Source organism: Carcharhinus amblyrhynchos, chromosome 17 (genome assembly GCF_965287045.1).
Source record: "Carcharhinus amblyrhynchos chromosome 17, sCarAmb.v2.hapA, whole genome shotgun sequence".
Lineage (NCBI taxonomy): Eukaryota > Metazoa > Chordata > Chondrichthyes > Carcharhiniformes > Carcharhinidae > Carcharhinus > Carcharhinus amblyrhynchos.
In genome coordinates this window covers 50,353,570-50,371,850 of record NC_137340.1, presented here as the reverse complement: position 1 = coordinate 50,371,850, position 18,281 = coordinate 50,353,570, and the positions used below count along the sequence as shown (strand labels likewise).

The 18,281-nt window shown below is 47.5% G+C and overlaps 1 protein-coding gene across 2 annotated transcripts in view; it reads right to left on the bottom strand.

Annotated features, from left to right (window-relative positions):
• LOC145354506 (cartilage acidic protein 1-like) overlaps positions 1-18,281 on the bottom strand; it is a 317,641-nt gene that overhangs the window by 104,577 nt on the left and 194,783 nt on the right. For both annotated transcript variants that reach the window (XM_080205934.1, XM_080205933.1), the window contains exon 6: positions 7,926-8,071. In XM_080205934.1, the coding sequence (XP_080062060.1) occupies positions 7,926-8,071 (146 nt within the window). The remainder of the gene's footprint in view (positions 1-7,925; positions 8,072-18,281) is intronic.

Here is an 18,281-nt window from a genome sequence, read left to right as displayed (position 1 = left end):
GCAGTGAAGTTACTGTGAAAATCCCCCATTGCCACACTCTGGCGTTCAGGTAAAATGAGCAGGAGATGGAGGCAACTGGGAGAAACCCACGCAGACACAGGGAGAACGTGCAGACTCCGTATAGACAGTGGCTCACGTTGGGAATCGAATCGGGGTCCTGGCGCTGTGGGGTAGCAGTGCTAACCACTGTGCCACCGTGCCGCCCCAAATATAAATAGCAGGGTAAGCTATTCTGTCAGAGAGTGAGTGAAGACTTGATAGGCCGAATGGCTTCTTAGAATCATAGAATCCTCAGTGCAGAAGGAGGCCATTCAGTCCATCGCATCTGCACCGACCACAATTCCACCCAGGCCCTATTCCCCTAACCACGTACATTTACCCTGCTAATCCTCCTGACAATTAGGGTCAATTTAGCACAGCCAATCAACCTAACCTGCACATCTGTGGGAGGAAACCGGAGCAACCAAAGGAAACCCACGCAGACACGGGGAGAAAGTGCAAACTCCACACAGACAGTGACTCCAGGCTGGAATTGGACCTGGGGCCCTGGCGCTGTGAGGCAGCAGCGCCAACTACTGTGCCATAGCGCCGCTTCTGCACTGTGGGGATATCATATGCTTCTATGGTTCTACTTGCAGGTACCACAGGTTGTCTCTGAGACACGTCGGATCAGGCGCCGGATGAGAGAGACCCCGGTACCCAAAAGCCCGTGAAGTGTCCGCTGCCCCCACACTGCGGTTTACTCCACGGGGCCAGAATGGGGAAGTGACGGAGACTGGAGAACAGGGCCCACCCTCTGTGAGAAACACAGAAGGTTATAAAAATGTCCTTCCAGTGAGGCGTGGGTCTGTCGCTACATGGTATTGATTTACCAATCAGACATGCGTTAACCGCTCACCACGTTAATTAATGAGGAGAAGCACAAAATAATTTATTTAATAAAAGCTTTTCACAATTTTGGAATCAGCTAATCACAGATAATAAATCACCGAATTGATCAAATGATGCAACAGAGTCTATTAAAATTGTTCATACATCCAAAACATATTTACTCTATTTGAAAGGTCAAATCAGTCGGCAACACTGAGATTGCACTCAAATGAATTATTTCCCTATTAAGCAAACAGTTAATTTTAATGAAATTACTTCTTATTTTATCTTTTGTAAAGCATATGCGAGTTGATGATCGGTGAATATTTCATCTCAAAGCTGTTTAAATCAGTTGAGTTAATTTTCTGGGACCTGGGGGACACGTCTGCATTGTCCTTCCAGGAGCTCCTGTTTATCACACCATCGTAAACACTACGAGCTCACTTTACTCTCCGTCTACCTTTGCAGTGCAAATTCGGCTGTAATTCAGATGCCCACACTTTTCGTATCCTGTTGGGGCCTAATGTTTGGGGTTGTGGGTAACACCGACTGGTGATAAAACTCTGCCCGTAATCCAAGATTTTGCAGGGTGCAGGGCATCGTTGGCTAAGCCAGTATTTGTTGTTCGTCCCTAATTGCCCCTGAGCAGGGTGAGGGTGAGTTGTCTTTTTGAACCGCTGCTGTCCATGTTGTGTGGGTACACCCCAACAACGCTATTAGAAAGAGACCCAGCCACAGTGAAGGAACAGCAATATATTTCCATTCCAGGGTGGTGAATGGCTTGGAGGGGAACTTGCAAGTGGTGTTGTTACCATGTATCTGCTGCCCTTGTCCTTCTGGGTGGTAGAGGTCACAGCTTTGGAAGGTGCTGTTGAAGGCTGTTTAGTGATGGGTGAATCCCTTTTTGCGCGAGACTTTACGGGATCAAGACAGTGTCTAGATATAAAATACGTTTCGCATTCACTCTGATTGCCAACACCCCAAGGGATTTTCAATCTCACTTCCCGTACAGAATTATAATGGATTAAACCCTTTCCTATTCTGGACATTGTATAGAATCAATGGTTAGCGCTGCTGCCTCACAGCACCAGGGACCTGGGCTCAATTCCTAGGATCACTGCCCGTGTGGACTTTGCACGTTCTCTCCGTATCTGTGTGGGTTTCTTCCGGGTCCACTGGTTTCCTCCCACATCCGAAAGATGAACCCGTTAAGAGCATTGGCTATACTAAATTCTCCCTCAGTATACCCGAACAGGCCTGGCAACTAGGGGATTTTCACAGTAACTTCATTGCAGTTTTACTGCAATAAGTAAATACACCCTTTCTCATTCTAAATGCTGTACAGAATTAAAATGGGTTAACCCCCTCCCCCATTCTGAACAGTGTATAGAATTACAATGGGTTAACCCCCTCCCCCATTCTGAACAGTGTATAGAATTACAATGGGTCAACCCCCCTCCTCCATTCTGAACAGTGTATAGAATTACAATGGGTTAACCCCCTCCCCCATTCTGAACACTGTATAGAATTACAATGGGTTAACCCCCTCCCCCATTCTGAACACTGTATAGAATTACAATGGGTTCACCCCCTCCCCCATTCTGAACACTGTATAGAATTACAATGGGTTAACCCCCTCCCCCATTCTGAACACTGTATAGAATTACAATGGGTTCACCACCTCTCCTTTGGTACTTTATTCTGAAGTGAAACATTCAAACGTGAGAAGCTGGGAATGGAAACTGTTGTTCATTCCACTGAGAGCAGCCTATTGTTTTGATCTGCACTTAAAGTTGTAAGTCAGGCTTAAAACGCATCCAATTATCTATTTTAAATTCTCCCGATAATGGGCCAAGTTAACCGAGCACCAATTGCTAATTTGAGATTTCACCGTTTATAGAAGCCGGATTGCTATTCACCCCCACGTCTGCTGAGCATTTGCTGCTGCGTGCGCCATCAGATAAGATGGGGGAATGATCTAAAAGGCTGGGGCTTTCGCACAAAGACTTCAGAGCAGTTAGTCTCATCAGTAATTACGCTGAACACAAACTGTCTTAGTAAAACATTGATATATCTATCAGAGTTTAACAGTGTGAACTTTAGATGCCTTTTCGGCGTGTGTGAACCCTATTACAGCCATCCACTGAAATTTATGAACTTAAAGGAAGATAGTTACAAGTGGAGGGCGTTCAATTCGACCACGACTGATCTGTATCTTGATTCCATTTACCCATTTTGGTTCCATCACACTTCATACCCTTGCTTAGCAAAACTCTATCAATCTCAGCTTTTTACATTTTCAATTGACCCTCCAGCACTCCATCATTTTGGAGGAGAGAGTTCCAGGTTTCTGCATTTCTCCGTGTTGAAGAAATGCCTCTTCCCCCTCCTACTGAACTCCCTCCACCTCCGTCCCCCACCCAACTTTCCCTCACTCATCCCAATAACCCTCGTTACGTACCCAATCAATTACATTAATCACAACACAGTGACAGGGTGATAGCACAGCTGCCTCACAGCGTCAGGGTTCCAGGTTCGATTCCAGCCTCGGGTCACTGTCTGTGTGGAGTTTGCACGTTCTCCCCGTGGGTTTCCTCCGGGTGCTCTGGATTCCTCCCACAGATGTACGGGTTGGTGGATGGGCCATGCTAAATTGCCCTTTAGTATTGGGGGGGTTAGCAGATAAGTAGGGTTACGGGGATAGGGCCTAGTTGGAATTGTTGTCAGTGCAGGCTCAGTGGGCTGAATGGCCTCTTTCTGTATTGTAAGGATTCTATGATTTGATGAAATACATAGAATCATTGAGTGCAGGAGGAGGCCATTCCACCCATCAAATCTGCACTGACAACAATCCCACCCAGGCCATAACTTACCCTAGCTAGTTTCCCTGACACTAAGGAGAAAATTATCATGGCCAATCCACTTAACTTGCGCATCTTTGGAGCGTGGGAGGAAACTGGAGCACCCGGAGGAAACCCACACAGACACGGGAAGAATGTGCCAACTCCATACAGACAGTGACCCGAGCCGGGAATCGAACCCGGGTCCCTGCCGCTGTGAGGCAGCGGCGCTAACCACTGTGCCAACAGTCCGGCCCTTCAACTTGATCACCTTGTTATCTTCAAAACTCAAGAGAGAGTCAAAGCTTATGGTGGAATATTCCAGCCATTCCCATCAATGGGAGCTTCAGGTCACACCAAAAGCCAACCCCCCTTCCTCCCTCCGTTCCCCTCAGTGGGCTGTGCAGCAGTGGTGTGAGCGAGCCACACAAAATGCCACAGGTTTCAGCAGGACTGGAATATCCAGAAGATTCAGAAAGCCACTGGTGATCTGCTGGAAATCAGGTCGCCGGCGAGGCTGGAAAACCTCGGCCTTAGTTGATGCAGCTACATGGTAGAGATATGGATTGAAGGAGATCTGTGTCCCGCTGGTACCTCACCAAGCGGTTACCTGTGTTCAGGGTGGTGATGCATTGGCCAGCTCTCTGTGTGGCACTGTCTGCTCACTGCCACACTCCCTCTCTCTCTCTGTGATGTGTGCTCATCCCCTTTGTGAGAATGCTGACCCTGACCCAGTGACACAGAGCGAATGGGGAAGCAATGTATCACGCCTCTGTTATGTACACTATTCTATGCTGAGTAAAAGCTTGGCCCGCAATAGGTCTATCTAAGTTACAGTAGCCAACAGCAGTAACAGCAGTTTCATTCACATAGCCCCTGCCTATCTCTGTCACCTCCTGCAGTCTGACACCCCTCAGATATCTCTGCACTCCTCCAAATCTGGTCTCTGGTCCATCTCTGATTTGAATCGTTCCACCATTAATGACCAGACCTTTGATTCCCTGGGCCTGAATTTCAGCAATTCCATCACTAAACTTCTCCACCTCTGCCTCTGCCTTTAAGATGCTCTTTAAGCCTGTACTTCTAACACCCGTTCTAACATCTCCTTGTGAGGCTTGGTCAAGTTTTATTTGATTATGCCACTGTGACACACTTTGGGACATTTAGACCATAAGAACATAAGAAATAGGAGCAGGAGTAGGCCATCTAGCCCTTCGAGCCTGCCCCGCCATTCAATAAGATCATGGCTGATCTGTCGTGGCTCAGTTCCACATTCCCGCCCTCTCCCCATAACCCTTAATCCCCTCGCTTATCAAAAATCCATCAACCCGCGTCTTAAATATATTTAGCGAGGCAGCCTCCACCACTTCAACGAGCAGAGAATTCCAGAGATTCACCACCCTTTGAGTGAAGAAGTTCCTCCTCAACTCCGTTCTAAACCACCCCCCCTTTATCTTGAGGCTGTGCCCCCTAGTCCTACTGTCCTTTCTGAGCAGGAAGATCTCCACCTCTATCCTATCCATCCCATTTATCATCTTATACGTCTCAATGAGATCTCCCCTCATTCTTCTAAACTCTAACAAGTACAAGCCTAGTTTATTCAGCCTCTCCTCATAGCTCAACCCCCTCAACTCCGGTATCAGCCTAGTAAACCTCCTCTGCACTCCCTCCAAGGCCAAAATATCCTTGCGTAAGTACGGCGGCCAAAACTGCACACAGTACTCCAGCTGCGGCCTCACCAATGCCCTATACAGCTGCAGCAAGACCTCCCTACTTTTATATTCAATCCCCCTCGCTATGAAGGCCAGCATCCCATTCGCCTTCCTGACCACCTGCTGCACCTGCAGGCTGGGTTTTTGCGACTCATGCACAAGGACCCCGAGGTCCCTCTGCACTGTCGCACGCTGCAGTTTTTCGCCACGTAAGTAATTTAAAGGTAACATAGAACATAGAACCCCTACAGTGCAGAAGGAGGCCATTCGGCCCATCAACAATGATCCCATCCCAGCCCTACCGACAACGATCCTACCCTAGCCCTATCCCTGTAACGCCATATATTTACCCTGCTAATCCCCCTGACACTAATGGACAATTTACCATGGCCAATCCACCTATCTCACACATCTTTGGACTGTGGGAGGAAACAGGAGCACCTGGAGGAAACCCACGCAGACACGGGAAGAATGTGCAAACTCCACACAGACAGTGACCAAGGGCTGAATCGAACCCGGGTCATCGAGTAATAGAGTTTACAGCATGGAAACAGGCCCTTTGGCCCAACTTGTCCATGCCGCCCTTTTTTTTAAATCCCTAAGTTAATCTCAATTGTCCACATTTAGCCTATATCCCTCTATATCTATCGTACCCATGTAATTATGTAAATGCCTTTTAAAAGACAAAATTGTACCCACCTCAGTACTACCTTTGGTAGCTTGTTCCAGACACTCACCGCCCTCTGTGTGAAAAAATGCCCCCTCTGGACCCTTCTGTATCTCTCCCCTCACACCTTAAGCCTATGCCGTCTAGTTTTAGACTCACCTACCTGGCACTGTGAGGCAACACTGTGCCACCATTCTGCCTTACTAAAAGATGATTGTGGAACTGATATTCTCGCCCCCTGCAGTATAAATATCTCCCACTTTCTCTGCCTTTTAGCTTGACAAAGGGTCATCTGGACTCGAAACGTCAGCTCTTTTCTCTCCTTACAGATGCTGCCAGACCTGCTGAGATTTTCCAGTATTTTCTCTTTCAGTTTCAGATTCCAGCATGTGCAGTAATTTGCTTTTATGCAGTGTTTAACCCGTTGCCACTTCTGTTCCAGGAAAGCCCACCCTGAAGAAGTAATACTCTTCTCTCCAACAGGATTTCCGTATGTCTCTCTCCCCCTGTCCACCTTCACTGCTTTCCATTTCGCTCTTGATGTTGGACAAGGTATTTTCCAAGACTCGCTTCCACAGTGACTGTCTTCATCTCCGACTTATCCCGCCTGGATTTCAACTCAAATTCTACTCCACATTAAACCTCCAGGATTACAGGTACCTCCAGGATACAGCTTCTCTGTTTGTTGGCCATTTACACCCTTTATTCTCTCAATGGGCTGCCATTAGCAGCCTTTCCCCTGCTTTTCGTGGCTATGATTCATCTTTCATTCCCTCACTCTGCAGTATAAATATCTGTGATATGGAGATACCGGCATTGGATTGGGATAAGCGCAGTAAGAAGTCTCACAACACCAGGTTAAAGTCCAACAGTTTTATTTGGTAGCACAAGCCATCAGCTTTTGGAGTGCTGCCCCTTCATCAGGTGAATGAGATTTCTGTTCACAAACAAGGCATATAAAGACACACTTGTAAACAGAACACCCACTCACCCAATGAAGAAGCAGTGCTCTGAAAGCTTATGACTTGTGCTACCAAATAAACCTGTTAGACTTGTGCAGGAGTGCAGAGGAGGTTCACTAGGCTGATACCGGAGATGAGGGGGTTGGACTATGAAGAGAGATTGAATAGACTGGGTCTGTACTCATTGGAGTTTAGAAGGATGAGGGGGGATCTTATAGAGATGTACAAGATAATGAAAGGGATGGATAGGGTAGAGGTGGAGAGATTCTTCCCGCTTAGAAAGGATGGCAGGACTAGAGGGCACAGCCTCAAGATAAGGGGGGGTGCAGTTTAGATCAGAGTTGAGGAGGAACTTCTTCACTCAAAGGGTAGTGAGTCTCTGGAATTCTCTGCCCATTGAAGTGTTGGAAGCTACCTCACTGAATATATTTAAGTCACGGGTAGATAGATTTTTGACAGACAAGGGAATTAAGGGTTATGGGGAGAGGGCGGGAAAGTGGAACTGATCCACTTCAGATCAGCCATGATCTTATTGAATGGCGGGGCAGGCTCGAAGGGCTAGATGGCCTACTCCTGCTCCTATTTCTTATGTTCTTATGGTCTTATGACTTTAACCTGGCGTTGTAAGGCTTCTTACTGTGTAAATACCTCCCACTTTCCATGCCTGGTTAGCTTTGACAAAGGGTCATCTGGACTCGAAACATCAGTTCTTTTCTCTCCTTACAGATGCTTCCAGACCCGCTGAGATTTTCCAGCATTTTCTCTTTTGTTATAAGGAAGAATTCCTTCATAATGACAGTGACCAACACAGCTTCTAGCTAGGCTGGGAATCATTTTCATTCAGGATATAGTTGAAATAATCATGGATTCCTACCCGAAATCGGACTCTCCCATTCACACTGGTCTGCAGATAAAAGCGGTGTGGGCCCATCCAGTTACCGTAAACCACATCCACTTTCCCATCTCTGTTGAAGTCTGCGAGAGCTAGTCCACGGCCATGCTGGTGAGGGTCATCAATCCCTGAGAGTCAACAGACCATCATTAATTATAACACGTCACACTCACTTCACCCAATACATCCAGCTTTCAAAGCTGCTCTCTCCCTCCTAACCCTCTTCCATCACCAAAATCAAAATATCCTGCACATTTTCCTCCAAATCTTTTCTGTTCCTAATGAAGCCTCAGAGGAGTATTGTTATTTTTGGAGAACAAAATTTTCATGTCAATGATTCTACCCCGGCTTCTGATTGTTTGATATTTGAGAATCTCCCAAAATTCCAGCCACAGTCTCACACTCACAGTCTCATACAGTCACACACACACCACACACACACACACACACACCACACGCACACACACCACACACACACACACCACACGCACACACACCACACACACACACACACACCACACACACACACACACACACACACACCACACGCACACACACCACACACACACGCTCACACACGCACACTCACTCACACACATGCGCGCACACACACGCACGCACACACACTCACACTCACATGCACACTCACACACGCACACTCACTCACACACACGCACGCACACACGGACACACACACATGCACGCACACACACGCACACTCACTCACACACGCACGCACACACGGACACACACGCACGCACGCACACATACGCACTCACACTCACATGCACACACACACGCACACTCACACACGCACACATACACACACACACGCACACTCACACACGGACACATACACACTCACACACGCACACACACACACATACACACTCACACACGCACACTCACACACACTCACATGCACACACACACGCACACTCACACTCACTCACACACGATCTTTCACAAATCAGTTGGGACAGCACTGTGGCACAGTGGTTAGCACTACTGCCTCACAGCGCCAGGGACTCTGGTTCAAGTCCTGGCTTGGGTCACTGCCTGTGTGGAGTTTGCACATTCTCCCCATATCTGCATGGGTTTCCTCCCACAGCCCAAAGATCTGCAGGTTAGGTGGATTGGCCATACTAAACTGTCCCCTGGTGTCAGGGGGACTAGCTAGGGCATATACATGGGGTTACGTGGATAGGACCTGGTGGGATTGTGGTCGGTGCAGATCCGATGGGCCAATTGGCCTCCTTCTGCACTGCAGAGATTCTATGACTCTTTAAGTATCAATCCTCCAAAATAGCTTCACTTCGCACTTCGCTGAACTGAGCAGCACTGAGGCTGTATACTTACACCAGATAGATACTGTGGTTCAGGATAATGACTCACCATCACTGTCTCAAGTGTGACCAGAGATGTGCAGTGAATGTTGGCCAGTGACGCCCATATCTCATGAATAAACAGAAGAACATTCCATCAGTCCCAGCTTCTGTTCACTAACCATTCTGCTCGACAAGTCTTTCATTATTATCATTATCGATTATTTTCACATCATCAGCAAACTTTACATTGCTGCTCCTGATAATCACCTAATCCAGGCTGTTTACAAAAATGGAGACGAATTATTAACCCAAATGTGGCTATCATAGAATCATTGAATCCCTACAGTGCAGAAGGAGCTGATTCTGCCCATCAGGCCTGCACTGACAACAATCCCATCCAGACCCTATCCCTATAACCCCAAATATTCACCCTGACACCAATAGACAATTTAAGCATGGCCAATCCACCTAACCCGCACATCTTTGGACTGTGGGAGAATCCGGAGCACCCGGAGGAAACCCACGCAGACACGGGGAGAATGTGCAGCCTCCACATGGACAGTGACCCAAACCGGGAATTGTGTGTGTGTGCTGTGAGGCAGCAGTGCTAACCACTGCGCTATCGTAACACCCTGAAGTTGGTCGACAGCGAGATATAAAGAGGAAGTGAGACAGAGGGAGAGAGAGAGAACTTTCCTGAGATTAGCTGCTCTGATCGAAGTCGCATAACTTGTGTCAATCGTAAATCAGATTCATCGATGGCCTCAACTCTGCTCAGGCCTGATAAGGGGGTGGCTGAGGTGATAACCAACTCGTGAAGCTCGCGCTAATAAATAAGGGGGCTGACACCGAGCTAGCTCTTCGAGCAGCCTTCCGAACACGCTGACTCTGCATTCGCAAAAAATCAATCCTGCTCCCTCCCCCCCACTTCCTCCAACAATCAAAGCAAGTTTCACAAAGTTCCAGATTGGCAAAATTCACCTCACAACAAAAAATCCATTTGACTTTCTGAGTTAGTGGCGGTGTATGGAGTAATACATTACAACCGGACAGTCCAATTAATTCCTTGACACCCTCAGTAGTAGAAAAATATATAGAAGGAGGTTTCCTTGCATCTAATATATTACGTCTGAGAGCAAGTCGCAGCGTTTAATGGAGACCCTTTATGTTGGCTGCAGTTTCCACCTCTTTCAGTGCATCCTCAATGTGTACTCTCCTTTTAGACATGAGTCCTACCCGTTTTGTTTTATTTATTCGTGGGTGTCACTGGCTGGCCAGCATTTATTGCCCACCCCTACTTGCCTGAGGACACTTGAGAGTCAACCACGTTGCTGTGGCTCTGTAGGCCAGGCTGGGTAAGGATGGCAGATTTCCTAAAGGGCATTAGTGAACCAGATGGGTTTTTCCGACAATCGCCAATGGTTTCGTGGTCATGGTAAATTCTTAATTCCAGATATTTTTAATTAATTCAGTTTTTTTAAAAATGTTTGGTAGTATCACAAGTAGGCTTCCATTAACACCGCAATGAAGTTACTATGAAAATCCCCCAGTCGCCACACTCCGGCGCACACTTGGGTAACACTGAAGGAGAATTTAGCACGGCCAATGCACCTAATCAGCACATCTTTCGGACTCTGGGAGGAAACTGGAGCACCTGGTGGAAACCCGTGCAGACACAGGGAGAATGTGCAAACTCCACACAGAGAGTGACCCAAACTGGGAATCGAATGCTGCGAGACAGCAATGCTAACCACTGTGCCACTGTGCAGCCCTTGTTCCACCATCGGGTTTCGAACCCAGATCCCCAGGCATTAACAGCCCAGCAATAATACCAGTAGGCCATTGGATCTGCTGTTGGCAGCTTTGCATGGGGCTAATGGTGTGGCTGCTGACTCCTGTTATTAATCTGGATGACTGCCTTTAACCTGTGGTCTATTGTCTGCGACTACCTCTTGGTGTAACCGATGGGTTTAACAACAGCACTGAGCCACTTGTGATCTGTGTCGCCTCAGTTATTCTTTCACATGTACATCCATGTGCATCCAGTTCAATCTTTTCACCAGTGGGCCAAGAAAATGCGTAACTAAAAGGAGGTTAGCATATGTTGGAAGGGAGGGACTGTAGGGAGAGTGTGGGGAGGTGAAGGAGGAGGAGGGGTGAGGGTGACAGGGCCTAACAGCCTCTGAGACCACTGGAATAAAGCCCCAGGGAACCGTGGTGGGCCTTCTACTCAGCTGGCCCCTGCGCTCACCTGCCTCTGTGGGTTATGGGCAGAACGGTGGCACAGTGGTTAGCACTGCTGCCTCACAGCGCCAGTGACCCGGGTTTGATTCCAGGCTTTGGGTCACTGTCTGTGCGGAATTTGCACATTCTCCCCATTTCTGCGTGGGTTTTCTCCAGATACTCCAGTTTCCCCCCACAGTCCGAAAGTCATACTGCATAAGCCATGCTAAATTCTCCCTCAGTGTAACCAAACAGGCGCCGGAGTGTGGCGACAAGGGGATTTTCACAGTGGCTTCACTGCAGCGTTAATGTAAGTCTTACTTGTGACACCAATAAATAAACCTTTTAAAAAAAGCTCATTCTGTGGGTTCTGGACCCTACCAGCTGCGTACTGAGCAACGGGGGAGTTTTGTGTTGTGGCTTCTCTGTCCAGTGACAAAGATCCCATCTCCTGCTCAAGCCCATTCCACTTAGAACCCTGCCAGACAGCAGGACTTTCCAAATCCATCAGCTCGGTAACAAACTGAATATGAAGCACTCTCTGAGTGAGCCTTTTATTCATGTTTTATATCCCCACGGCGAGGTGCTGAGGCAAAGATAACATTCTATCGGAAAGGCTGTTTAGGTGTCAGGTGTATCTTTATAAACCTTCATTACGCTCACAAAAAACCCAGAAGATAAACTGCCCCAGTGTGTCTTTCTCCCTCTCTGCCACTTATATTACTTCAATCAGATATTATGAGGTAGATTTTACGAGGATTGGTGAGGTTGTGCAAACAACAATGAGATCCATCCATTAACGAGAGCTCAGCCTGATCCAAACAGTCAGGGAGGAAGTTCATGGTGTCCTGTAGCCTCACCGTGTAAATGTGGTGTGACCCACAGTGTGGGCTGTGTGAAACAATTAGGGCAGCACCGCTGCCTCACAGCACCAGGGAGCCAGGTTCGATTCCCGGCTTTGGGTCACTGTCTGTGCAGAGTTTGCACATTCTCCCCGTGTCTGCATGGGTTTCCTCCGGGTGCTCCGGTTTCCCCCCACAATCCAAAAATGTGCAGGTTAGGTTGATTGGCCATGCTAAATTCACTCTAGTAGCAGGGGGGGTTAGCATGTGGGGGTTCCAGGATGGGTGGGATTGTGGCTGATGCAGACTGGATGGGCCAAATGGCCTCCTTCTTCAATGTACGGATTCTATGAACCAATAGAGATTGGAAAGGCTTTTCGCAACCATTTTTCCCTCAATTTTTTGAATATTATGAACTATTCCATCAGACCGTTAGACAGAGTAGACCATTCTGCCCATCTGCTCTGTTCCATCATTCAATGAGATCATGACTGAGCTGATGTGATAATCCTCAACTCCACTTTCTGGCCTTATCCCCATAATCCTTGTTTCCCTCACTGATTAAAAGTCTGTCTCTCTCAGCCTTGGACAAAGTGAATGGCACAGTCCCCCACTGCCTGACACAGACTGTTGAGGTCTAGCACAGAGACAACAGTGGCTGCAAAGGGTTTTCACAACCCTCCTCTAGTCTTGAAAATTGAACAGAAAGTATGAGGAGGTTTAGGAAACAGCAGAAAGGGTAAAAGGCAGCAGGTATGTCTGATTCTCGCTATATAAAGGGCAGGATTTCCCGGATGGTGGGGCTTCACAGAACCAGGAAGGCAAGAGATAGGAACTGGACCACGCGGCTTATCGAGTCTGCTCCATCAAGTAAAGTTTATTTATTAGTCACAAATAGGCTTACATTAACACCGCAATGGAGTTACTGTGAAAATCCCCTAGTTGCCACGCTCTGGTGCCTGTTTGGGTACACTGAGGGAGAATTTAGCACAGCCAATGCACCCTAACCCGCACATCCTTCAGGCTGTGGGTGGCAACTGGAGCACTCAGAGGAAACCCATGCAGACATGGGGAGAACGTGCAGACTCCGCACAGGCAGTGACCCATGCCGGGAATCGGCCCCGGTGCTGCGAGGCAGCAGTGCTAACCACCGTGTCGCCCCAGTCGGTTCCAGTCTGAATAGTCACGCCTGCTGATCTCCTCTCAAATCAGAAAAAAAGAAAATCGAATCCTGCGACTGTACACGGCCATCATTTCCATTCAGCACAAGGGGCTATTTCCCAATCGCAAGCACTCAGAGTTAATGATCTTTAAATTACGGCATAAAGCGGCCTAATGTTCAGGGAGTTTGGCTGGTTTGTCAAGACGTCCCTGAACAGGGCATACTTCCTATAGCCAAAAACTATGCTGCGTCTCTCCAAAGCACGAGAGTTGTCAATAATGTATAATTCCCTCCTTGCATCCTTCATCTTCCTAATTACATGCTGCTCCGCGCTTCGGAATGGGGAAGCGGGGAGTAAGAGGCTGTGTCAAGAAGCCCAGTGTTTTTTAGGGAATAAGCGGGAGCAGATGGCTACTAATGAAGTGTTGAAATGTGATTAAAGAATAAAAGAGCACAATCAGACATCTGCTGTCTCAAAATAAAAACCGCGCCGCGCTAAGCGATCCACAAGTCATGTCAGCCGAAGGTCAGAGGGAGCGGATCCGCCCCACACTCGCTCTCTCTCCATTTAACCGACATCCCGAAACAGGGAGGTGGCGATCGAATTGCTGTGAGGCAGACCAACGCTCGGCTGGTTAACTCACAGCCAGGATGTGGAGGTGTCGGCGTTGGACTGGGGTGGGTACAGTCTCACAACCCCAGATTAAAGTCTAATAGGTTTATTTGGTAGCACGAGCTTTCGGAGCACTGCCCCTTCATCTGGTGAGTGCCTCCGTCAGGTGAGTGAGTGCATCAGATTCTCACCTAATGAAGGAACAGCTCGTGCGACCAAATAAACCTGCTGGACTTTAACCTGGTGTTGTGAGATTTCTTACTGAGTTTACAGTGAGATATGGATGGGCCATCGGTTCGGAGTCAGGTGATTAAGGCCTGTCACCTGCCAAGCAATGGATGGTCTCTCGTAATCAGAAGTCTGACAACACCAGGTTTAAGTCCCACCGATTTATTTGATAGTAAACTCACTAGCTTTTGGGGTTTCTCCCTTCGTCAGGTGAATGGAGAGTTCTGGCCTCAGACAGAGCATATAACAGCACAGACAGTTTACAGATTGCTGATTAGAATGCAAGTCTTTACAACTAACCTGCTATTCAATTCTTAAAGAGGCCAACAATATGAGTGGAAGGAGCATTAAGCACAGGTTAAAGAGATGTGTTTTGTCTCCAGACAGTACAGTAGGTGAGGTTTTGCAAACCCAGGCAAATCATGGGGGTTACAGATAGTGCGACATGAACCCAAGATCCCTGTTGAGACCGTCCTCACGTGTGCGGAACTTGGCTATCAGTCTCTGCTCAGCGACTCTCCGCTGTCATGTGGCGTGAAGGCCACCTTGGAGAATGCTTACCCAAAGATCAGAGGCCGAATGCCCGTGATCGCTGAAGTGTTCGCCAACAGGAAGGGAACAGTCTTGCCTGGTGATTGTCGAGCGATGTTCATTCATCCGTTGTCGTAGTGTCTGCATGGTATCCCCAATGTTCCATGCTTCGGGACATCCTTTCCTGCAGGTTTTCCTGCACCAAAACCTGGTGTTGTCAGACTTCTTACTGTGTTTACCCCAGTCCAACACCAGCATCTCCACATCATGGTCTCGCATAGTCAGGGCAAGGTTAGACTACATTCATGAGCTGAGCTGGCAATGTTCCTCTCTGGTTCTGAGCTTTGTCGATATGAGCACCGCACACTAGTGTTGATCTTTAATCTATCCACAGGATATAGCTGGAGTGGGTAAAAGGATCAGGGATGTGGGGGAAGTGGGAAGCAGTCATTGAATTCGAAGATCAGCCATGATCAAAATGAATGGTAGAGCAGGCTCAAAGGGCCAAATGGCCTCCTCCTGCTTCCAGTTTCAACATCTCTAAAGCTTCAGGGTGAAGGACGGGAGTTGATGGACAAGGCCTCTCCACAGTCCAGATCCCAGACAATGGAACCAGCAGTGAGTGGGTAAAAAGTTTTCTCATTCATTCGTAGAACATGGGCATCACTGGCTGGGCCAGCATTTATTACCCATCCCTAGCTGCCCTTGGAGGGCAGTTGAGAGTCAACCACATTGCTGTGGCTCTCGAGTCACAGGTAGGCCAGACTGGGCAAGGACAGCAGATTAACTTCCTTATACGACATTAGTGAACCAGATGGGTTTTTCTGACAATGGTTTCATGGTCATAATACATTCTTAATTCCAGATTTTTTTTATTGAATTCAAATTCCAAAATTTTCCGTGGCAGGATTTGAACCCAGGTCCCCAGAACATTAGCTGAGCTCCTGGATTAATAGTCTAACAATAATGCCACTGGCCCTTCACCTCCACTTGTCCTTGAGAAGGTGGTGGTGAGCTGCCTTCTTGAATCGCGGCAGTCCACGTTCTGTGGGTTGACCCACAATGCTGTTAGGGAGGGAATTCCAGGATTTTGACCCAGCGACTGCGAAGGAATGACCGATATATTTCCAAGTCAGGATGGTGAGTGGTTTGGAGGGGAACTTGCAGATGGTGGTGTTCCCATGTATCTGCTGCCCTTGTCCTTCTAGAGGAAAGTGGTCGTGGGTCTGGAGGGTGCTGCCTAAGGATCTTGAGGCTAAGGCCCTCAGCTAAGGACATCCCTTTTGTTATAAAGACCGAGAGACGCTGAGAAGAGTCAGACGCTCCTTAAAACTTAACTATTTGATCAAATAAGCTTTTGGTCTCTTGCCCTAATACCACTTGATGTGGATCAGTCTTAAATTTGCTTTCTCATGCTCCAAAGACCTTGGGATGTTTCATTATGTTAAAGGAGCTATATAAATGTAAGTGTTATTCCTTTCCCTTCCCTTTGCAATCTTATCCCTTCTTTCTCTCAGTCCCTTCCCTTCTCTCCATTCAGACTCAGTTATTTCCTTCTCACCAACTCCTTCCCACTCTAGCTCTCTCTCCTCTTTCCCGCCCTCTCTTTTCATTCTAACATTATCTCCTTCCCGTTTCTTTCTTGTCCTTCCTTTGTTTTTCATCTGGAGTAAGAATCTTAGAATTCCTACAGTGCAGGAGGAGGCCATTCAGCCCATCGAGTCTGCTCTGACTTTCCCACAGAGCATCTTATGTAGGTTCACCCCCTCCATCCTATCCTGATAACCTCGTCAATCCACCTAATCTACACATCCCGGGACTCCAAGGAGCAATTTAGCATGGTCAATACACACTGGACTGCGGGAGGAAACTGGAGCACCCGGAGGAAACCCACGCAGACATGGGGGGAATGTGCAAACTCCACACAGTCACGGTAAGAAGCCCCACAACACCAGGTTAAAGTCCAACAGTCATTCGCCTGATGAAGGAACAGCGCTCTGAAAGCTCATGATTCCATATAAACCTGTTGGACTTTAACCTGGTGTTGTGAGAGTTCTTACCGGGCCTACCACAGTCCAACGCTAACATCTCTACACCATGGCTACCATCCACACAGACAGTCATCCATGGCCAAAATTGAACCCAGGTCCCTGGTGCTGAGAAGCAGCAATGCTAACTGTTGTGAGGCAACTGTGTCAACCACTGTGCCACAATGAAGGTTAAGGATAAGATAATGCTTCATTAAAGTTGATGGTAAAATGACGTCTGTCTATTGTTCTGCCACACAAGAACAAACATCCCTAGATGCACACTGCTGAGTCACTCCACCATTGTAAAGACATTTAGCAGATCGGCCCTCAGCCTTTCCTTTTCCAAAGAGAAAGGCCTCAACTTTTCCCGGCAAACCTCACAAACATAACCTACCACCATCTTCCAGATCTGACAACGTGACAAGACCCAAATTCAATCCAGTGACAACTCACAGAAGAGGAATAGGGTGTGGGGCCTCTGTGTTCAGAGGGGAAGAGCAACAAAGATATTTTGGAAGAACGAGGGCAAAACAATGATAATAAAATGTGCAGGGAACGAGAGAAAAATAGAAGTGGATAAAGAGAAAAGTTCAATATTCGAAAACAAACAATTCATACCATCCTGTTAACCTTCATATTTCCATTCAATCTCAGTCCTTGCTGTTGCTGCGGCCTCCCCCTACTATTTGTTGATTCAGGAATCTGTACATTTCCTTTTTGAATGCTCCATGGAATTCATCATAAATTTATAAGATATGCGAACAGAATTAGGCCATTCAGCCCATTGCGTCCGCTCCGCCATTGGGTCACAGCTGATATGCTCCTCATCCCATTTTCCTGTCTTTCCCCCTTAACCCTTCAACCCATTACCAATTAAAAATCTGTCTAACTCCTCCTTAAATTTGCTCACTGTCCCAGCATCCACCGCACTTTGGGGTAGTGAATTCCACAGGTTCACAACCCTTCGGGAAAAGTAGTTTCTCCTCAACTCTGTTTTAAATTTACTACCCCTTATCCTAAGGCTATGACCTCTCGTCCTAGAATGTCCCACAAGAGGAAGCATCCTCTCTACTTCTACTTTATCCATACTTTTTATCATCTTGTAGATCTCAATTTGATCTCCCCTCATTCTTCTAAATTCCAGAGAGTATCGGCCTAAACTTTCAATCTCTCTTCATATGACAAACCCCTCATCTCTGGAATCAATCCAGTGAACCTCCTCTGAACTGCCTCCAATGCCACTACATCTTTCCTCAAAGGGGATCAAAACTGTGCACAATACTCCAGATACAGCCTCATTGGTGCATGTTGATTAACTAGTCCTCAGTTGTGCATCAGTCCACCATTACTGCCCAGTGAGGTTCATGGGATAAGGGGCAGT